The sequence below is a fragment of the Rhinolophus ferrumequinum genome, chromosome 18 (genome assembly GCF_004115265.2).
Source record: "Rhinolophus ferrumequinum isolate MPI-CBG mRhiFer1 chromosome 18, mRhiFer1_v1.p, whole genome shotgun sequence".
NCBI classification, from domain to species: Eukaryota; Metazoa; Chordata; class Mammalia; order Chiroptera; family Rhinolophidae; genus Rhinolophus; species Rhinolophus ferrumequinum.
In genome coordinates, this window is record NC_046301.1 from 31555046 (window position 1) to 31578332 (window position 23287).

Genomic DNA, 23287 nt, shown 5'->3' on the forward strand with positions numbered 1-23287 from the left:
CCTGCAGAGAGACATCGCTGGGTGAAGAAAATCTCCCTCCTTTCTTGCCTAAGGGGGCCTGGCCTTCTGCCCGAGGTCTCCATGGATGAGTTTTCTGGGCTTCAGACTCTTGTCACTGCTGAGAATGGGGCCCAAACAAGTTTGGCTATGTGGTTATAACTTCTTTGAAGGAAGTATAAACCCTCCCGGTCCTCGAAATCACAAGGAAGAAACCAACTTCTTTTCTGTCTAACTAGGAAGAAGTCATGTGCGTCCTCCCACTCCCTGTCCACAAAAGAAAAGCCACCTTTTCCCAGCGCGAGTCCTGGGGTGTGTGGGTGTGTGTGCCCCAATGACATTACACAGGAAGACAAAATCCGAAAGGCAGGACACCTTCCTTCAACTATGGAATCATGATTGGTAATATGTGTTCGGTGGGTCTGCCGTCCAGACATTGCTCTGAATTGGACTCAAATATTCTGAATCGCAAAGTGGAAGGTGCATGTTGGGGTTGAATGAGGTGGAGAGTAGAGGGGTTGGCAGTTTGTGGGTTTGGCAAAGCATTAGGACCATCTTTGGAGTTCCAGTTCATTGACATATGATCTGTCTAGGCATTATCAATCATGATTTAACACATCACTATTCTATAGCCACTAATGAGCTGTGTAACCTGAAGGAAATCATTCTCTCCTTCGCTGGCTTCACTTTACTCCTTTGTGAATGAGACATGGTGCTCTACAGGTTAACTTTCCTAACCTGTCGAGGTCTCAGTCCTCACCTTGCTGATCCTCACACTTGTTACTAGGATGAACCTTTTCAAATAAAATCCTGAACCTCTGTACTAGACCTACCCAACTGGCTCTGCCATTTGGACAAAAATCAAACAGTTATTAACAAGTTAGCGACAGATTACTAACAGTCTGATTCAATTAAAATTAGTCATTTAAGTCAGGCACAGAATCTCAGAGGAGCTCAGGGCGAGCAACTGGGCTCCCTTGAATCTTTCTAGGCAGGGCAAAAAGGTGACATAGGGGACATTGTTGGGATCCACCAGGAGGCCTCTGCTGGCCTCGGGGAGAATTCAGTTATGGGAAATCCACAGACAGACCTGCCTGGATCCATCACCAGTGGTCTCCTAGGCACTCCCCCAAGGTTGTGGGGTGGCAAAGGGGCTCTTTGGAGATTGGGACTGGTATATGTGGTCAGACAGGCAACAGAGGGCCTCTGCTTGCTCCACCCAAGCTACACTGCTGTGTCCCCACACACAATGGGAACAATTTACATGGCACATGAAGTGCCAACTGTGGGACCTGCGTCCCCAAGCTGCACTTTGTTATTCCTCTTGGTTTTCCTTTCCTGGTGGGTCCCCGTCAAAGTTGTTGAGTAACCTATTTAGGGTAATTCCAGCCAGTACTTAGAGGACAGCCACAGCAAGATGGGCACATCTGAAATATTTAATCACCTCCCTCTGGCGGCTCAGTGCCTGTGGGAAGCCTTTCGCAAGAATCACAGCTTTTGGAGGCCCCCCTTTCGGGATCCCAGTTCTCATAGCACCAGTGATTCCGGGAAACAAGAATGTGGATCACTGAGGGGAGTACTGAGACGTATCACGCTGGGAGCCCAGGTCTCATTGAACATCTGGATGGAGTGTCCTTTCTAAAGGACTCTTTGGGTATCCCATGAGAGCGAGTCATGGAGATGTTGGGTTCCAAAGCTGGGGCCCTGGGAGAGATCACCTGCCGACAGGTGCTGGGGGGCCACAGATCACCAGTCTCAGGGAAGCCCACTCGGCCTCAACTCCCTTTCATGCCCCAAACCCTCTGTTCTGGCTCCTCTGCCCCCTTCTAGGGCTTCTCAGCAGAGGGAGAACCTCCGGGAGTTGATGTTCATCTTGGTGACTCCAATGAGCTTGAGCGGCGCGGAGAGACTGAAGGAGGAGGCCAGCGGGGAGTCGCAGAAGAGGTCGGCTAGCTCATCCCGCTCCTCCAGCTCGTAGGTGGCATCGTTGAGCATCCTCCTGTGGAGATCGCAGGTCTGCTCGATCTTCAGCTTGTTGATGTCACTGCGCAGGCGCATGAGCTGTCTGGCCAGCTGCTGGTCCTGCAGCCGCATCTCTGTCTGCAAGGGAGAAGGGGCATCAGTGCTGAGCTGGGCGGGGGGACACAGTTCCCGCTGATAGGAGACCTAAATAATGGTTTGCGTCATCGATTGGACCACCTGGAGATATTAGCACAATCCCAGGTCAGGGAGGTGAAAAGACACCCATATCAAGGTGACAAATGAGGATGTACTTGCCAAGCAAGACTTTGTGCTGAGCTAGATACTATGTGGAAATCCTTCTGGACGAGGTACATGTCAGTCCTGGCTTAATGGCATTTCCGATGAAGACTCATTTTTACAAATGGAGTAAAGAGTATAAAGAAAAGCACGGGAATGATAAATACCAACTTCAGGAGCACGGTTACCTCTGGGTGGGAAGGAGGGAATGTGATTGGGGAAGGTACACAGAGGCTTCAACTTCTATAGAAGTTGAAGTTGTCTTAAATCTTATGCTGGGTGGTCATTAAGCTATTATATTATTCTTTAAACATTTTGGAATGCCTGCCATATTTCTTAATAAAGTTTCAAAAGAGCCAAACATAAATATATGCTAATAATTATTGAATGTTTTACTATAAACCAGGCACTGTCCTAAGCTCTTCAGGTATGCATTAGCTCGGGTTGCCATACAAAACACTATAAACTGGAAGGCTTAACAATAGACATTTATTTCTCACAATTCTAGAGGTCGGGAAGTCCAAGATCAAGGTGAGGGCTGATTCAGTTCCTACCAGTAAGGATCCTTTTCCTAGCTTGCAGATGGCCACTTTTTCATTGTGTCCTCACATAATGGAAAGAGAAGGCTCTGGTCTCCCTGTCCCTGTCCCTGTCCCTGTCCCTCTTCCTCTTTCTTTATAAGAACACTAAGTGGCAGGCCCAGTGGCTCAGGTGGTTGGAGCGCCCAGCTCCTAGACTAGGTCACGGGTTCCATTCCCCCATGGGCCAGTGAGCTGCGCCCTCTACAGCTAAGATTGTGAACAACAGCTCTCCCTGGAGCTGGGCTGCTGTGAGCAGCCGGAGGTTGGCATGGGCTGCTGAGTGCTGTGCTGCCGTGGGCTACCATGTACTGCCAGGAGCCACCAGTGGCCAGCAGCTGGTGAGAGCTGCCATGAGCTGCTGTGAGTGGCCAACCAACGACTGGAGACCGACTGCCTCAGCAGGGGGGAGCACAAGGCTCATAATACTAGCATGGGCCAGGGAGCTGTGTCCTACACAACTAGACTGAAAAAGGAAGGTCGGGGGAGATGGAAGAAAGGGGGGGGGAGAACACTAAGCCTATCATGGGGGCCCCATCCTCATGACCTCAAAATCTAATCACCTCCCAAAGGCCCATCTCTAAATACCATCACAGTGTGGGGTAAGACTTCAACATGTGAAATTTGGGGGGACACAGACATTCAGTCAATAACAGGTTATATTAACATGCAGCAGTTAGTCTTCACTACAACTTGGTAATTTTATCATCATCATCTAAAATGTATAGATGAAAAGGCAGAGGCTCAGCAAAGTAAGTCCCTGTGTCAAGTCACAAAGCTCATAAATGACAGAGCTGGGATTAGGAACCCAGAAAATCGAACCCAGGAACCCAAACTCCTGACAACTAAGTTCTTCTTCCTCTTCAGGTAAAGTTGGAGTGTGGGGTTATGGAAAGAGTTCTGTGCTCAAGGACCTACTAGAAGGTTCATAATAGTTCTAGGGTCTCAGCATTTCCTGTTAGGAAGGGATGTGAAAATTCATCCACATGTTAACCTTGTTGGAACTTCACGGCCAGACCTGGGGTAGCAGCAGGACAGTCTGAGCGTTTCACAAGTTCCGGGGAGTTTCAGTGAGTTGCTCAGTTTTACAGTTGTGTGATGGCAGAGATGGGATTGGAGCTCACAGGATCTCTTCAGGCTCCTACTGCAGAGTGTTTCCCATTAATGACACTTTGTCACTAAGACAGATCACCAGCTGCTCCTGCTTGACATGAGATCCAATTCCTTCTCACCCATTCATCCTCCTATGCTTTGCAAGTGGTTATTGTTTTCGTGTCTTTTGTGTGTGCGTGTGTGTGTATCTCAGCTGTGTCCTTCACCTGGTGTTTGGAGCCAAACTGATTCAGAAAAATCAACCATGATTTTTCCAGAGGGACCCTCCCCAAGGTTATGGAAATAAATCCAAATGTTTTCACTTTATATCCTGTTCAGGATTGGAATCGAGTGCATTGCAGAGTAGAAAAACAAGTGACTTCACCAGTAAGCATTTCGTTGTTCTTTTTTTCCCTCTTTCATTTTTTGTTTTTATGTACTTCCATAGATCGCTTTTCTTCCAATTTCATAGATGATAAAAATCAAGAGAGAAAGTCTTGATTGGGGATAAGCAAAGTATTTAATGGCTGAATTGGGATTAAAATTCATAGGCTCCAGTTCATTAGTTTACTTCTCAATCCCTGGGTGTAACAACCCAAATTTATTGCCCATCAGAAATTATGTTGATCTAGAATAGCACCAAATTAATGCTGTTGGGCTTGCTGCAGGGCAGTTAGTCATTTAATCATTTATTTGGAGCCCCTGGCCATGCCTGAAACTGGGTTAGGTGTTGCCTAAACCCTTTTGAGACAGGGGTCAAATTTATCTGAAAGACAGTGCAAGCTCACACCCATTGTTTTATTTGATATAGTCTTCGGGGAGTTTTACTCACACCACTTCTCTTTGGAGTGTTCTGTAATTTGAAGACAGATCTCTTTGAAAAGCTAGGAACCACATAGTTTAGATTTGAAGTTGGGCTTCAGGAATCGGATCTTTGGTCTGAAAAGACCCTTTAAAGTTGGAGACCTCCAGGTTGAGCAGGTGTCTGGGAGAATCTGTGAGATGTGGCCTGTAGTGGGTACCTGGTGGGGGAAGGGGCCATTTTCCTATGGCCAATAGATCTGGTCAAATGTCAGAGGAACAATTTAGGGTTAAAGCCCATCAGAATCAGCCGGACAGAGGGGTGGAAGTAAGGCACATGTCCAGTTTCCTTTGACAGGACAAAAGCTATGTGTATACATTATATGTGTACGTTTTTTTTTTTTGGCACCCTCTGTATATTTTGTTATGACCCATGAATATAAATCAACTGTTTTATCCGATGCTCCAAGAAACAGTGTTTGTTCCAACACTACAAGAAAAACTGGAAGTGTTGGCCCTATTCTCACCTACTCTGTGGGCCACACAGGGGTTTTCCAAGGGTAACTTAAGCCTTAAATACTAACTTGAGTCCATGCTTCAGCAGTAACTCTGCTGTAATCAAACCAGATCCATGTAAAGTTCACACAGCCTCCAAAGAAACCTGAGCAAATGTGCAGGGCTAAGAGGGTTTTTCCCCCAGATTTTTTTTTCAATTGCGGTAAAATACACATAATATAAAATTCCACCATCATAACCATTTTAAAGTGTACAGTTCAGTGGCATTAAGTACATTCACATTGTTGTGAAACCGTCACCGACATCCGTCTCCAAAACCCTTTTCATCTTGCAAAACTGAAACTCTGTCCCCATTAGACAACATCTCCCCATTCCACCTCCTTCCAGCCCTTGGCAGCCACCAGTCTACTTCCTAGCTCTATGAATAGGACTACGTTACAAACCTCAGATGAGTGAAATCTACAGCATTTGTCTTTTTGTGACTAGTTTATTTCACTTAGCACAATGCCCTCACAGTTCCTACAGCTAAAGGGGCTTTTTATAAATGACATCTTTTTAGAAAATTTTAATGAATATGTCTTTGCTGATCCTGTGGAGAGTAAGTCAGAAGAATAGCAGCTCCTTAGGGTGGGTATGGAGAGAAGGGTCTGGGGATGGGGATCCTCCTTTCTTTTTCTCTCTTTTCTGCTAAGGAGACACTTGGGAAGCAATGACAACACACACCTATCTTCTGCCACATACTATCAGATACAGTTTTCATATATTATTTCACTGCATCTTCTCACAACTCTAGATGATAGGCATTTTATGGTTTAGGAAACCAGCTCTGAGACGTTAAGGAACTAGGCAGGGTGGTACTCAGATCGCAGCGGGGCCCATGAAAGCTCAGTGCTGGTGGCCTCACGGTGGCCCCTCTGTGTCCTGAGGTGGGCTGGGTGCCAGAGGCAGCAGAAACGGGAACTCCATTGCCCTGGTGTTAGAATCTGGATTTTCATGCTGAACCTTACCCCTCACTAGCTGTGTGGCTTTGGGCAAGTCAGTAATGTTCCTTGAATTTCTGTCTCCTCGTCTACAGAAAAGGCATAATACCTATTCCAAAAACCGTGAGAAGCAAATTAGATAGTAAGTAATATGCCAAATAAACTGAACAATGCCTGTCAGATAAAGGTAAGAGGTTCGCCACTTAAGTCCTTTCTCTCCAGGCCAAGGTGCAGGAAGTGGAAACCAGCCAGGCCCTCCCAGTGCTAAGACTTTATTAAAGAAACTGAGATGCAACCCCAGTGACTCAACTGTCAATGTGGGTTTAATGCTTTCCTGGCAAAGGCTCAACTATAGGACGTGACAATTTCTACTCCCCTGTTCCAGGGATAAAGGCACTTGCTTGATTCTCGGAGGAGCAGCCTGTAATTCTAGCAATCCTGTAATTAGGGTATAGTAGTTGGTGAAAGGGGAGAAAATGTCACTGTGTCACTGTCAGTGCATTGTGGTGACAGAGTGTGCCCCCATCAGGTGAGAAAGCATAGAAAGGGGGGTAGTGAACAACCAGCAGCCTCTTGCAATAACTGCGCTTATGGTCTATGCTTGGCCATAGCCAACACAGGTCTGTTTCCGCAAGTCAGACAAGCATGCTTAGGAGAGCCTGGCTGTTTCTTAAGGTAGAAGGTGAATCCCCAAGGGCAGGATTAAGTAACTAAAGGTGATAATTACACTGCTCTGCAAGATGAGGAAAAGATTTATTTCGCATGGTTTGGTGAGGTGAGGAGTGGTGAGAGACCTGGCGGAGAGGAGACACTGGGAGGATGGCCAGCAAGGAAATTCAGAGGACAGAAAGATCTAACACAAGGGTGGAACGGTTTGCTGTGAGGTCTCTTTAGCCAAGTTTCATGGGTCGCTAGTGATTTCCTGGGGAGTCAGAAGAAGGGGTGACTCCTGCCTCTGGGATGGGTGAAATAAATACAAAGCCTGCAGCCAAATGATGTGGAGAACATATGGCAGTTCCTCAAAAAATTAAACATAGAACTACCTATGATCCAGCAATTCCACTTCCGGGATATACTCAAAAGAAGTAAAAGCGGGGACTCAGACAATTGCACACCCACGTCCACAGCAGCCCTATTCACAACAGCCAAAAGGCGGAAGCAACCCAAGTGTCCATGGACAGATGAATGCATAAACAAAACGTGATACATACGTAGAGTATTATTTAACCTTATAAAGAAATTCTAACACATGCTACAACAAGGATGAACCTTGAGAACAATACACAAGTTAAAAAACTCAGACACAAAAGGACAAATATATACAATTCCATTTATATGCGGTACCTAGAGTAGTCGAATTCATAGAAACAGAAAGAATGGTGGTTGCCAGAGATGGGGAGAGGGGAGCATGGATGCAGGGTTTCAGTTTGGGACGATGAAAAAGTGCTGGAGGTGGATGGTGGTGGCCGTTGCACCACAGTAGGAGTGCACTTAACGAACTGTACACGTAAACATGGTTAAAATGGTATATTTTATGCTATACACATTTTACCACAAGTTAAAAAGCAACAACAAAAGCTGCAAATCGGGGGTGCCCACCCCAACCTGGTTTGCCCATGACCTTCCTGGATTTAGCCCCCAAAGTCCTGGAAACCTCCTCAGTCCCAGGCAAACAGGGATGGTTGGTCCCCCGACCTGCAGCAGGTGTGGTTGCAGGCGTGGGCAACTGAGAACCCGTCCTGGCCAGTTGGAGACACCGCCCGTGGGACGCAGACTGTCACTTGAGCAACGCTGAGAACTGACCAGATCCTGACCGAGGCGGAGTGGCGGGGAGGTTGACGGCCTCTCCGAGGTGGGTTAGAGGAGTGGTGGCCACAGAAGGAAGACTCAGACCAACTGGCAAAGGGACAGAGTGTTTTGTTATTTGCCAACGGCTCCCACAGCATTGGGAGAAGCAGCATCTTTGTGGCAATCTGGAGAATTTGTTTCCTTCCTCAGCACCCCTTGCCTACTTCCTCTGTGTTCACTTGCTCTGTCTAAACCACTGAATAATTTTTTGGTGTCTCAGGGAAGCAAGTACCCTTATTCCTAGTTGCTAATGGGATCTGCCTGAATACTTTATTGGGTCTGATATCTACAGGTCTAAAATGTCCTGAAGACTTTTGGAGCTTAAAAAAAAAAAAGACAGATAAATATCAGACCAGTAGGAGCAGAAGGAGCAATTCTTTTGAAGGGGCCATTCTTCACCCACTACAGTTTCTGCTTCCTAAAATGGGTGCAGTGTATGGATTGTCACCCAGATCCTTCTCTTTCCAACAAAAGTCTTTCCTGGAACCCTATTCATGATCTGCTTTGTTTCTATTCTCTAGTCCTTCATTTTCTGGAGAATTCTGCACGTTTGCCTGTGGAAGCTTCTGTTCTCTTAGTTTGGAGAAACAAGACAGTGACAGTGGCTTGACACATCACCCTGTGCAAATTTGCAAGCACATTTGGGGAAGGGATTTCCTAATGCATCTTTAATTATTGCCCCAGAGAAATCCCAGCACCCAGGGGCCAACCAGAGGTGAACGAATGAGCTGGATTGGAGAGCGTGGTAATTAGCACAGATCTGGATAGACAGAAAAAAATCTCAAGGTGATCAAGGGAATTTTGTTTAATCCCCAATCCTGAGGTTTGTATCTAAACTATCCCAGCCCAACAGCTTCAATTAGTCCCTGAATGATGTTGAACAGAGACTGGGAATAAAATCCAGGCCATTTTCTCAGCAGCATGTGAAGGAACAGAACACGCTCTGTTGTCTATGAGACTTAATTCTAAACCTTGAAAATAGATTGTGTAACCTGTCTCATGATTGTTCAATTTAACCGAAAGGTCCAGCTTACTGTTTTAATCAGCCTTGTGTAGGAATGAATTTAGAAGCCTGGATAAAATATTATTCAGTATTTGAGCTTGCGTCTGGCCTCTGAGAAAGAGCCAGAAAAATGCTCTTAGGAAAGGTGAGTGGGGTCATTGAAGTGTGCTGCTGGATGGCAACTTTAGATTCTGGGAAAAGTTTTAAAACATTTTTTGTCAAACACCCTTAGGAACCAAACTGAGTTTGTGAATTTATTTCCAGGGGAAGCTGTCAACTCAGGTGAAGACTAGAATGTGTTCTTGATGGTCTCTACTCTAGAGGAAGCCGAGCACTGCTCCTGGCAAGCAGCAGCTTCGCTCATGGCTGCCACATGCTGCCCTTGGGGCCAGAGCAGGTGCCAGGTTGGCCCTGGGTTCTCTGGGATGCCCCAAGCTTGGGTTGTGGTGGGCAGGAGGGCACCATGGCTCCCATCACCTGAGCAGGAGATGGCTCATCTGTCTGTGTGGGCGTCTCTGACGGGCTGTTGTGCTCTCCTTGGAGCCATTGTCTGCTGGGAGGAAAAGTTGGACAGAGCCCCAGAACTGGGACAGAGAGCAGCAGGTGCCTCAGGTCCCACCAGGGTGTCTCTGTCCTCGACAGCAAGAGTTGAGCTCTACATATATGACGAGGTCTTTGATTTTCAAACTTGGAAGGTCGTAGGCCAAATTGCCATCTTCATGGGTGAGACTGGCCTTTGGGAAAGATGGGGTGAGGCACGCTGATGGGCTCCCAGATCCGTCCCCAGAGGCTCTGGTTCTAGTCTCCTAGGGTCTGAATGTTCGTATTTCCCCCAGATTCCTATGTTGAAACCTAACCCTCAGTGTGATGTGTGATGGTGTTTGGAGGTGAGGCCTTTGGGAGCTGATGAGGGCATAAGGGTGGAGCCCTCAGGAATAGGATCAGTGATCTTCTAAGAGACCCCAGAGAGCTCCCGTGCCCCTTCCACCGTGTGAGGACACAGTGAGAAGTCTGTGACCCAGAAGAGGTCCCTCTCCTGATTGTGCTGGTACCCTCATCCTGGACTCGCAGCCTCCAGACTGTGAGAATTAAATACCTGTTGTTTATGAGCCCGCTCATCTGTGGTATTCTGTGGTAGCAGCCCAAAGGGACTCAGACGCTGTCCGAGTCCAACCCCTAATGAGATGAGTGGCTCTGGGCAGGTGAGGTGATCTCTTTGTGGAAAGGAGATGCTGGTCACCTCTCCCTCCCTCATAAGACTGCATTCTGGACACGAGGGGGGCGCTGGATACCATCTGCCCAAGAAATAAATTCTGTGCCCAAAAGCAAGAGCAGGAGAGATGGGCACTGTTCCCAGGTTGGGAAAGACAAGCCCAGATTAGCACATCCACAGTCACCTGTCACCCAGCACCTTTCACTCACCTCCTCACCAGTCTCCTCCCTGCCTCCCCTCCAACTCTCTGTACTCGATTCCATACTCAAGAGGCAAATGGGCAGGTCTCTTCCCTTCTTCAAACCTTCAAAGGTCCAACCAGCCCTCCTGGCTCCCCTGCTCTCTCTAGCCTCGGCACTGCCATTCAGAGCCCCTCACCCACCCCCACGCCCCCCACGCCCCCCACCCCCCGCCATCGCAGCCACACTGGGTCTTTGTCCCCTCCCCTAGAGACACTCCTTTCCACCCATCAGCCTTCAGGTCCAGCTTAGCCTTTGCCTCCGCATCCCTGCATGTCGGGTGGCACACCCCACCATGGAAACTTCTATCATAACACCTACACATGCCACTGATTGTGCCTGCTTAGTCATCTGCGTCCCCTCCAGGGTTTGGAAAACATCAAGGAGAGATGAAGACTGTGCGTTCACCAGGACCATCCCAGGGCCTGGTGTGTGGCTGTGGTGTGCAAAAGCCATTTGTTGAAGGAAAGGAAAAGAAGGAAGGAAAGAAGGAAAGAAGGAAGGAAGGAAGGAAGGAAGGAAGGAAGGAAGGAAGGAAGGAAGGAAGGAAGGAAGGAATCTCTCCAGAGCTAAGTCTTGATTTTCCATAGCTGGGACAATCCTGAGAAAACTATTGCTGACTTTCCCACTCAGGCTGCCCTCCAGGCTTGTGGGGACCTAGCAAGTAGGATGAACAGAGCATTGGCTCGTGAGCCCAAAGTCCTTCTCTACCACTCCCTGGTGGTGCGATTCTGGGCAAGTGCTAAAGCTGTCTGAGCCTCAATTTCTTTATCTGTGAAATGGGCATAATAATAATACTCTGTTCTGAGAATTAAATAAGTAAAAAAAAAATAAGACACTTAGTATGGGACATGGGGTTCCATAAATACTAGTTCTACCTTACCCCTTCTTCAGAGTCACAGAGCTAAGCATTCAACTTATCTTTTTTGTTGTTGTTATTATTTCCCACATTCATCTCTCCTACTAGGTTATAGGAGTTCTTGAGTGCCGAGGTCCTGTGTGCTTCTTCTTGGCTCCCCAACAGTGCCTGGAGTGCAGCTAGTCACCCATCCATGCTTCCCACACACTTTGTGGATGATTGTTTCCACCTGACACCTATGCTGCTTGTTTCCACCTGACACCTATGCTGCTTGTTTCCACCTGACACCTATGCTGCTCTTCCGTTTACCAAGCACAGCCCGGGGGATGGGTAGGGCAGTACTAGCATCTCCATCAAGAGGTTCATTGAGCATCACAGAGCGAGTGATGCCAAAGCACTTCAGGATATGCAACGGAAGCAGGGGACCTTCCCAGGCGGAGGTAGCCTTAGCTGGAACACGATGAGGCCCAGGCCTGCCAGTATGGGGCCAGGACCTTCTCCCACTTCCCTGCCATTGCCCAAGACAGTAAGTGGGCACCATGTTGGACCAACAGCCAGTCCCAGGACTGTGCTGTTCATGCCAGGCTGCTGGAGTGGAGCCCACAGCTATTCCCGTTGGGCCGCCAGACACATTGCAGGGAGGGCTGGCTCCCTTGCTTCTCCAAACAAGATGCCCTGGTGGGGTGTCTCAGCATGAGGGACTGTCTTCCTGTTCTGCTGGGGGCTTTTCGTGTTGCCTCCTGAATGTCCACCTGCAGGAAGTACTACCTGGCCCAGGCAGGGATTATGCTTCATTAAGTGACTGCCTGCAACCCAGCTTTGGCCAGGGCAGGTGTCAAATGTGAGCACAGGTTGCTGAAGTGCCCTGGCATCCTTGGAGAGCCTTGGAGACACCTGGAGTGCCAATGTTGGGACTTCTAGACTTTTCTTGGATTCTGAACTTCCCAGCTTGGAAACTAACCAAGTGGAGTTTCCCCTCTGATGCTGAGCAAGCCCATGAAGCCGACCAAGAAGGAGGAAGTGACTCCACTGACCAAGAGGATAGAGGGCTGCTGGTGGGAGGACAGCTCTGTGGAGTTGTCTTGTATAAGTAATTAAGGCTCCCACGCACCTGCGGTTTCTATATATAGATTCCCACCTGTGCATTCAATAGGAGGTGAAGCAAATCTAGTGTCTGCTCCACCTTCCAGGAATAATTAAGGCCATTTTGCTCTCCAAAATCAGTTTACACGCCATTAGCCTGGAACCTGCCTTCTTAGGAAGAACAGATGGCTTACGCTTCATCGGCTGGAGGGGCCTCGGCGCAGCCTGCAGGACGGGGGTGAACTCAGAACCCATCTCAGGAGAGTGCTGTGCCTGCGGAGCGTCTGTGACCTGGCCCCCTCTCATGTCCCAGAGTTAGGGAAGAAGTCAGATCCGCCCCTCCCCACACACACACACCCTGTGTGCTCAGGAAGGTCTCTGGAACTGTTGAGTACTGTGAAATGTGGTGAGCACTGACCGAGAGGGCTGCTGACATGAGAGATGAGAAGGGGCGTGGGTGGAGAGGGCTGGGCTGGAGCCTGTGAGCTGCTGTCTGACAGGCCCTCACAGAATCTCTCCTCACATCAGCTTCCCTCATTGAAAACTGAGGGTTGACCATCCCTTTTGTTCCTTGCTGCTCTAAGACTTGATGGTTCTTTTCATAATTCTAACTAGCACTATTAGAATTAGCACCATCAGAAAAAGGAGGTTTTGTCCTCCGCGGTCACAGGTACTGGTGGGGTGCCTGTCCTGGGTGGGAGCTGGGTGGAGAAAGAAGCTTCTTGACCCACCTGGGACCCACCTTCTGCCCTGGCTCCTGAGCAGACTTCAGGTTATAGCCTGGCCCCGGAGGTAGAGAGGTGTGTCTCCTGAGCACCAGGCCCTTGGTGCAGACTTGGTACAGTCTCCACGCTGCTGACGCTTAGCCGCCTTGAGTGAACCTCTCTGTAACTTTCCCTTGGCTTTTGTCTGCTCACTGGGTTGTGTCTGGTTCAGGCTTGTGTCCAGGGACTCAACTAACACCTGCTAGGCAGTGCCCAGTTTTTCCGGCCCCTGGCAGTAGCCTGGGGACAGGGGGTAGGTCCAGAAGCTTGCAAAATAATACAGACCTCAGAAAGGAATTGTCTAGCCCAGGGGCATGGCTCGGTCTTGAACAATCCCTTCTGAACCAATCTGCCACCAGACCTGGCCTTTGTATGAGAATAATGAGTACCCCTCAAAGAGAGAGAAGGGACTTCTAGGAAGGAGGGCAAAATAGAGTAAACTTTGGAGAGTAGCAGCCCCAAATCCCAGGAGTTCAGAGAATGTGTTGAATGAGCATAAAACTTCATGAAACACAAAATGCATTCACGCTTATTGGATCACAGGAGCAATTGTCTGTTTAGCAACTGTACAGAGCAGGGGTTCAGAGGTCGGCAGATCTGGGTTTTGGTCTCTGCTCGGCTGGTTGGTCTTGGGCAAGTCATGAGGTACGGTCACAAAATACGGTGACTGTTTAAATAAAAAAAAAATCATTACAGTGAAAGACACATTGCCATTAATTCCCCCTCAAAATACTCCCCCTGGCTTCAAACACACTTATCCCATCGTTTTTTGCCACTTTCTGAAGCAGTTCTGGAAGTCGTCTTTCGTGAGTGTCTTTTAGTTGTGCTGTCCTGGCTGCCTCGCTGTCCTGAATCGATTCAAAACATTTTCCTTTCATGGTCATTTTGACTTTGGGGAAGAGCCAGAAGTCACACGGTCCCAGATCCGGTGAGTAAGGTGGATGAGGACACGCCGTAATGTTTTTATTTGACAGAAATCGCGGTACCAGAAGCCATGTGTGACACAGAGCATTGTCATGATGGAGGATGAAGTAAAGACACTCACGAAAGAGGACTTCCAGAACTGCTTCAGAAAGTGGCGACAACAATGGGATAAGTGTGTTTGAAGCGAGGGGGGGGTGTTTTGAGGGAGCATTAAGGGCAGTGTTTCTTCTACTGTAATACATTTTATTTATTTAAACATTCACTGTATTTTGTGATCACACCTCACACTTTACCTCAGTTTCCTCTTCCATACAATGGGGATAGTAATAGTGCCTACCTTAAAAGAGTGCTGTGAGAATTAAATGATGTGATACCTATAAATAAATGAGCAAAACCTGGTACCTGACTGTTCCAGGAACTCAGCAGGCACTCACTGCCCTTCCTCTCCTGCCTTCTTCGTCCATCCTTCACAACACCCAGCCAGGTAGGTATTGTTATCCCTATTTTACAATGACAAACCCAGGGCTACGTGAATTGGTTTTCCTAAAGTCACACAACTAGGATGTGACAGAATTTGACTGGAAGTCCAATCCAGTTAGAAATTTTATGCTTTGCCCACTCTGGCTAACGGGCCAGTTGCATGAGAATCACCCATAGGCACTTGTCAAGTTCCTGACATCACCCCTGAGGTATGCAACCTGAATTTTTATGAAGGGCCAAGAGGGATCTGTATTCTTAACAAACGTCCTGGTGCCTCATCCAATAGTCATAACACACTAGCATGTTGTGTCGTTATTATAACTGGGTGGCTGCCCATCAGAGGAATTGGGTTTTAATTATTATAGGAGAAATAAGAAGCCTAACGTCCATCATGCTTAACGATGTGAATCTGGTTGCTGAGGAAGTTAAGGATTTGTATATTTCCCTTTGGCTAATTTCATTGTCTGCTGTACGGGCACACGGTGACCACTCTTCACGGACCTCAGCTCCCCCAAGCATTTTGGAACAATATTTATTGTACCTCTAGTACTGCTCTCGTCACACCGTGTCACTGTGTTTACATGTCTTTCTCCTCCACAGGCGGGGAAACCCCATAAAGACAGGAACCCTGTCCCTTCACCTGGGCCCCCACCTGCACCAGCGCCTAAGCTGAGGCACTCAGTGAACACGAGTTGTAGTGAATAGACAGAGGATTGGATCAAAGTACCCCGGCCTGTCTGGTACAGCCCAGGACCTTGTGCTGTTATTCTGGTTAGGTACAGCCATCAGGCCTCTTCTCCTTCCCTTTCCCTTCTCTTTTGCACTGCAAGACAGCCAAGAAGAGGAAAGGAGGCGAGACCTCCTGGTTCGCAGCCCACCACATCTCATTGGTCCACAGCCCCCACCTCATCAGCTCTAATGCTCCGTGGGGAATTTCTGGGGCTCACGGCCTCATTTTTCTTATCTAGGAGGTTCAATGCTTTCTTTTTTTTTTTTTTTAAATCTGCAGACTACAAGGTAAGGAGTGTGTACCAATCACACTGGCAAGACAGAGGAGTTTCCTTCTTTTCTCTCTCTTGTCTTTTATTTTTATCTCTTTTTCTCCCTAATTATATATACTACATTCCTATTTTAGAAATTTCAGAAACTACAGAAAAGTCCCAAGAATCATATTAGCACCCAGAAAGTAAAGATGATTGCTGTTTCGTCCTATTTCCTTTACTGACACCTTTGTGTATACATTCTTTAGTAACCACTAAAGGGCCAGATTCATAGAACAGAATTTTCCTCCTGCAGGTTGCTGGTGTGGACAGGATGAAAGCCTCAAGCTAGACTGAGAAGACTTTGCCTGCGGCTAAGGAACACCTGAACTAAAAAACTCTCTTGTGAGGGCTGGCCCAGTGGCTCAGGTGGTTAAAGTGCCGTGCTCCTAACGCCGAGGTCACTGGTTTGATTCCCACATGGCCAGTGAGCTGCGCCCTCCACAGCTAAGATTGTGACCAACGGCTCTCCCTAGAGCTGGGCTGCTGTGAGCAGCCGGAGGTTGGCGTGGGCTGCCGCAGGCTGCCAGGAGCGAGTGGTGGCCAGCGTGAGTGGCCAGGGAGCTGTGTCCTACACAACCAGACTGAGAAACAACAGCTTGAAGGGGGGGGGGGGGGAGCGGGTGGGGAGCAGAAGAAAGGGAAAAAACAAAACAAAAAAAGCTTCTCTTGTGAATCAAACCCAACTTGGCTAGCAGCTCCCTGGGTGGCTCTGAGCAAGTTACTATCCTTATCATAGAACAGGCACAGCTGCCCTGACATTGCTAAAGGGCTGTTATGAGTCATAGCTAATAATTCTATACTCCTTTACGTGTGTCCCGTTCTGAAATTAATAGTTTTAAATGCAGGCTTTTTGACAACTCATGGCCCCAATGACTTGAACATTCAATGTGAATACCTGTACTTCATACAAAGGAAAGAGATCTGGATCCAGAGCCACGAGATGAGGGTCTAAGTCTTGGTTTAGCCACATCCTTGCCTTTGACCTTGGGTGAGTCACTTAACCTCTCTGACCCTTAGGTTCATGATCTTTCTGAGCCTCAGTCTTCTCATCTGTAAAATGGGAAGAGCAAATACTTCCAAACCTCGCACAGGATACAGTATGTAAAATACTCCCCAGATGGGAGGTATTAACATGGCTGCCATCCTCACATTTCTCACCTCCATCCCCATCACAAGATGCTTGGTGAATCTGAATTGTCACTTGGCATATCATTCAGCAGAAATGGGTAGGATTGGCCTCAGAGGGCTGCCTATACACTCTACTCATGCTTGCCAAGCAGGCAGCATAGACGGGAGAGGGTTAACCCGGAAAGGATGAACTCAAGCTGCCACCAGGAGGAGCCAGTTGAGTCCAGGTCTACCCCTTCCTGCCACAGCAGGCCCTAGAATGATTAAAACTTGTCAGGCTTCTTCTCCCTTTCTCTAACAACCATAAACACCTTTCGGGGGCTCTGTCTGTGGGGATCCAACACTTGCGTGAAGCTAAAAGAAAAATATCTGTTGACGCCCAGGGATTCTCACCACAAAGACAACCCCTTAGGAAGCTGAAATGTTTTTTGTTTTGTTTTTAGTTTTGGTATCATACAGGCAAAGTAGAAGACTTCTCCCGTTTATCTTTCAGGTTGGCCAGGGGAACATTTCAGCAGGATTAAAGGGCGAAGACAGAAGAGAACATTCCTTTTTCCCCTTGTGCTGCCAGCTCTGGGCCCAAACGCAGTCAGAAGCCTTTGGGATATGTTCTGAATTCCAGACTCAGTCTGAGGGCTGAGTCCCTCAGCTTCAGGGTTGTGCCCTCTCTAACTCACCCCTTCCTTAAGCGTTGCCCCCAACCCCACCTCAGGCCACTTGGCCACCTACGGAGGGTGGCCTGAAGGTAAGAAGCTGGAGGCTGCCACCTTTTGGCAAAGTGAGCAGCCCAGAGCAAGCAGAATTGCACAAATGCCACTTCACCGGGTTCTGAGTCGGTCTCCGGTCTCCATCTCCCACAAGCAACAAGGCAGGGCATCAGCCTGGAGACGCCAAGTGACCCAAAGCCACTGAGTGCAGAGGCAGCAGCCCTGCCTGAATAGCCAGATGGCAGCACGTTTTCTGAATACTCGGGAAGTTGAAGGTCAGGCCTTCCTAGCTGGAGGACTAATGCCAACAGGATTTGAAGAGCCCCACCTTTCTTGTGTCCCCCAACACATGAACCTGAAAGAAAACTTACTCTACTTGCAGGTCTCTGGGGGCTGTCATTTTCCCTTCAGTGGAAGGTAAGAGTGAGAGTGGACCCCTGAGGGAGCTTTTGGGACCCTTTATTGCAGGGGTGTCCAAAATTTTCAACGTTTTCACCAAGGGCCATGTGCGGTAAAATACACAAACAGCCGGGCCACTCACTCGAGGTGAAGGACGTATTGCCTCACCTGGTTTATTTAAGTAAGCTAAATATATTTTTGGAATTTGCTGCGGGCCAATAAAAAATGGATTGAGGGCCGCAGTTGGCCCGCGGGCCGCAGTTTGGACACCCCTGCTTTCCTGCCTTGGGAATAAGTCAAGATACAGGCAGTCATTCTTTGCCTTTAAGCTGGCCTTTGGGGTGGGGAACTAGCTGATCCTTCCAGACCCAACATTGCCTCTAAAACAGGGCTGTCCAAACTGCGGCCCGCGGGCCAACTGCGGCCCACAATCCATTTTTAATTGGCCCGCAGCAAATTCCAAAAATATATTTAGTTTACTTAAATAAACCAGGTGGGACGATATGTACTTCACCTCGAGTGAGTGGCCCGGCTGTTTGTGCATTTTACCGCATATGGCCCTTGGTGAAAAACGTTGAAAAAAGTTTGAATACCCCTGCTCTAAAAGGATCAACATTGACAACAAAGCCTCACTGATTTCAGTCACTGCTGCTGGGACCACCTCACAGTGATGGTCAGAGAAACATTCAGGGCCTGCCCTCCACTGGGCACAAACCCACAAGTGAGCCAAAACTTCAATCAAATTGCGTGTTTGGCTTTGCATAGGGAAAACAGCCACACAACTAGTCCAATTTTGAATGCTTCCTTGGTCAAGTCATGAGAAAAGACGAATTTGCACATGAGCCTAACAAAGGGGCATAGAGAGCCTGCCCAGGTGTAGAGAAAACTTGATGCTTGGCTTAAAATGAAACAGGTTATTTGAGACGGCTTTCATTGGGTTAAAAAAAATAGATTGACTTTTAATGACACCTTGAATGTGTTCACAGATGATGAATTAGAAAAACAAATAACATGAAGTTTAATGTCTTGACTGAGACTTAAAATCAGGAGAATGGGTTTGTTATTCAAATGTGGAAATCTGGTTTTAATCCAATCAAAGTATTTTAAGTTGCCTTGTTACTGTTTAATCTCCTAACTGTGTGGAATTGCACGTTTGAGCTGACCAGACTGCCAGTCTGGGTTTGGGCTGCTTTTGACCTCAGACATACCATCTTCTGAACTCTTGTGAGTTCAGTTCTTGGACCCTCAGTGTGGAATGCTGAGGGCGGTTCCCAGAGGCCCATTCACTGGCTGAGGCCCAAGCCAAAAGGGCAGTTATGGCAGGGACAGGGCTCGGGGTGCAGGCTTGGGGATCCCTGGGGCTTTCTCTAAGGTCCCTTCTTGGTCCTCTGGCCCTTGTCTTTCATGCCTGCCCTTCAGTCCTGATTCTCAAAGTATAGTGGGTAGACCAGCAGTCTAGCATTACCTTTGAGCTTGTTGGAAACTCAGGACCATGGACCTTATCCTAGGCTTTTAGGATCAGAATTTATATTTTCACAAGAGACCGGAGTGATCTGTATGCGCATTAGAGTTTTCAAGTCCAGTCACCGCTCTAAGAGATACTCTGCCACACAGCTGGCATAGGCATGCCTGACCAGCCCTGCCTGCTGGAGGGCCACCTCTCCAGCCTTAGCTCCCGCCTCTACCCAAGCTCTCTGCTCTCAATTGTGAAGGCTGAGTTCAAGCTCTGGCACTGCCACTTCTTAGTCATATAATTCTAGGAAGATCATCTGATTTCAATGAGCCTCAGTTTACTCACCTGTAAAATGGAGACAATAACCGCAATGACACAGGTCCATTGTAGGAATCAAAGAGATAATGGAGTGAGGGCTGGGACTCTGTCATTCAGTCTTGTTTCTCCCTCCGCCCCCATGCATTCTGTTGACTCCTGACATCTTTGTGAATTTATATTTTTTAGGAATCACACCGCAAAGTCAAACACCTTTGGAAGATACTATGCAGTATGGTGCAAACAGATGGGCCCCTGTTCAAATTTCTACTCTCTCACTTACTGCTACATTCCTCTTGGAGCCTCGGTTCCCTCCTCTGTAAAATGGGGGTAACAGGAAGGTGATGTGACAGTCGGAAGAGGTAAATAATGCATGTGATGTACCTCGCAAACAGTAAACACTCAATTAGTGACAAATCTCAGTGGTATTATTATCACTATTATTACTCACCCCTGGTAGCACAGACACATGGCAGGAGGGTGGAAAACATCACGCAAATATAAAGTATTAGTAATAATGCTGATATTCCCTGTATTTATTTAAGACAGCCTGTGGCAGCCAAGTTAGTCCTGACAATTAATGCTCCTCTCTCCACTTATGGAGTATTATTACTCTACATATTACCTACGGTTGTCCTTGAACTGGCCCACCTTCTTCCTCTCAGCCAGCCTCCTCTGACCAGGGCACTTTGTGCTGCTAGGCTTGCAGTGGCTGGGCAAGGAAAATGACATGGCCTGTAGGTCTGTGGCAATGGTTCTTGACCTAGGCTATACCTGGGAGCTTTAAAAACTGCTGATACCTCGGTACCCCTAGCCCAAATGTTCATCTGATCGGTCTAGGGTATGGTTTAGGATTTGGGAGGTTTCAAGGCTTCCCGACAATTCTAATATGCACCGTGGGTTGAGACGTACCGCTCTCACCTACAGGATGACGACAAGCTCCGGGGGACTCCCTGCTGGCTTACACACAGGGAATTCCTTCTCTGATCTCCACCCCAAAGTGGGGCCCATGGAGAATGCTAACTTAGAAAGTAAAAGCATCTGCTTCCCAAAGCAATAAAACCTCAAATGAACCCTAAACCAACAAACTGAATCCTTGGTTAATGGAAATATTTTTGTTCTTCTTTCTGAAAACAAATGAAAGTAGTTCCGCTACAGGAATTTAAACAGCACCTTCCAGGGTCCACCCCGGCCACAGAGAGTCCATCTCTCTTCACCCCCGTGAACACCCAGTAGCGATGGAGCGTCTGGTGACATAGCGAGAACGCACAGGTGTCCCGTCTTTTAGGGGAACCAACTAACACTCCAGTTACTAGAGACAGACATAGTAGAATGGAACATTTTAAGAAGCAGTCTCAAAGATTAAAGCCAAAAAAATATTTACAATTAATCAGATACCTGAGTTCCTCATCCCTACCTGCCCCACTCCATTTAGTTACTTCAACTTACGGGGAATTCCAGGCCCCAGTAGGGGTGTATTTTTTAGGATTATGCAGAACAAACCAAGCAGGCCTATCCTGTTGACCCAGGAGATACTAGCGGCTCTGGAGGGCAGTTGGCCCTTGATTGCTGCCTCACCTATGGCCAGAGTGGCCTGAGAGCACACATGTGACCTGGGCCGCAGGTGATAGGGAGGGTTAGCATCAGTCCTGGCTCTGCTGAGAGCCTGCTGTGCCCGTGGGCAGAAACAAGGTCGAGCTGCTGGCTCCAGCTTCCACACCCCTCCCCATTGCTTACACTCATTTCACCCAGACACTCTCCCAGGCCTGATTTGTGAGCAGATTCCTACTCAGCCTCTGAGGCCCAGCCCAGAGCCTCCACTGTAGGCCTCATCAGCCACGCTGGCCTCTGTGTAGCCCCTGCACACTGCTCAGTACCAACAGAGTACTGCTGGGCTGAGCCCGGGTCACTTATAGCAGTCTCCCCACAGCTCTGTGCCCCAGTGGCTCTGCCCTGAGCTCACCCCACTGGGAGCACAGCGCCGTGGGTGAGTGGACACTCACACTTGCTGACCAAGTGGTCACAGGAGCCGGCCGGCAGCTTGGGTGAATGGCAGGGTGAGAGGGTTTCAGAGAGAAGGAGGGGCAGTCACACTCCAGAAGCCCCGTGAGAAGCCCAAGAACAAGATTATAAGACTCTGATGCCGGGAGTGGCACTGGGGAAGGTGGAGGGCACCTCCATGGGCTCAGGCTCTTAGGGGCAACACTTGCTTCCTCCACAACCTCCTACGACTAAGGGCTGATTGACACATGGATCTCATGTAACCACGTACTAATAAGGTCTACCCTTGATTTAATTGGAAGATGACAGATGTGCAACTGGGAGAGGTACAGATGGGGAGGAGAGACAGAGAGACAGAGGTGGAGGCAGAAAGACAGACAGACAGAGGGAGATGGAGACAGGGAGACAGACACACACACACACATTGGCATCTTTTCTGGGGATCCTTGGACGGGCAGCCACTTACCAGTTCCTTCCTGAGCCAGGCTATAGCTTCATCGATATTCTCAAAGCCTTCCAGCTTGCTGGTGGACTGGGTCACAACATCCTGGTTGGCGTTTTCCTTAGGTGGAGGATGCCGCCTGGGCTGTTTGGTGGAGAGGGAGGGCTGTCCCTCCTCACACTCCCCCTGCTCAGCAGCCGGCCTCGGGAAGGGCCATGCCTGCTCCTCCAGCCTGGCCTGCCATTCCAGGTAGGAGGGCCTGCGGGTCTCCAGCCTCAGTTTTTCAGTGAGAGCCTTCAGGCTCCGGAGGTGGTCGTCCGGAAGTGGGGCTGTTCCTGCCGGCCCTTCTTCCCCCCCCACCACTTCTTCTACTTGAATCTGGGGCACAGACATTCTAGAATCTGCCAGGGCAGCCAGACATGGGAGGTGGTGGGGTGGCAAGGTTGGGTCCCACTCTGAAATGGTCTCAACCAGCTGGGGCCAAGGCTCCTGAGGGCATCGCTGGGGTGGGAGCAGCTCCCAGAGCTGAGAGAGACTGTGGATGAACCACACAGAGTCCCTCTGGAGCAGCTGGGGAGCTCCAGGCTTTAAGATTCTTCCCGGAGTCCTGTGGGCGCCATGCTTCACAAAAGGCAGGAACAGACAAGTGTTAGCAGGAATCTTTGGGGGCAGCTTTGCCAAGAAGATCTATCAGTCCTGGAGGTGCGGGCAGCTCACAGACTGGCGGGGAAGCTGGGCTGAGCTCCCTCCTCGTGGGGAAGGGCAGGTGGTGCGAATCTGCTGGCTGGTGCGGGCCCTGCAGGAAGGATTGGGTGTCAGTACTAATCCCTCCCTTTGCACAAGGCCTGTGTGCTCCTGAGCTCCCAAGGAGGGAAAATGGAGGTTCAGAGAGGTTCAGCGACAGGGCTGCTAATTGCTGCTTCAGGACGACAAGTGACGTGATGCAATGCCTTAACTTGATGCAGAGAGGTAATAAATCAATAAATCAATAAATCAATACTTTGTATACTGTTCCACCATTTATGAAACGATTGCCCCTCTGTTATCTCATTTAATCCTCACTGCAAGTCTGTAGTTACTTGCTTTTGTCCCCATTTTATCCCTGCGGTACCTGAGTCTCCCAGAGGTTAAATGACTCACCCGAGCGCTCCCAGCACTTCGCA

The 23287-nt window shown here is 48.6% G+C and overlaps 1 protein-coding gene across 1 annotated transcript; it reads right to left on the reverse strand.

The window, feature by feature from the left end:
- FAM167A (family with sequence similarity 167 member A) lies at nt 1-22801 on the reverse strand. Its single transcript, XM_033135166.1, has 2 exons — nt 22149-22801; nt 1-2097 (listed from the first exon to the last, which is right to left on the reverse strand). Exons 1-2 carry the CDS (start codon nt 22515-22517, stop codon nt 1834-1836), a joined length of 633 nt encoding a protein of 210 aa, XP_032991057.1. The 5' UTR covers nt 22518-22801; the 3' UTR covers nt 1-1833.
- Nucleotides 22802-23287: the final 486 nt, after the last annotated feature.

Excerpts from the sequence above, each read along its gene's own strand:
- FAM167A (XM_033135166.1), bottom strand. The coding sequence starts at position 22,517 with ATGTCTGTGCCCCAGATTCAAGTAGAAGAAGTGGTGGGGGGGGAAGAA. Across the intron at positions 2,098-22,148 it reads CCTGGCTCAGGAAGGAACTG|ACAGAGATGCGGCTGCAGGA; the intron begins GTAAGTGGCTGC and ends TCTCCCTTGCAG.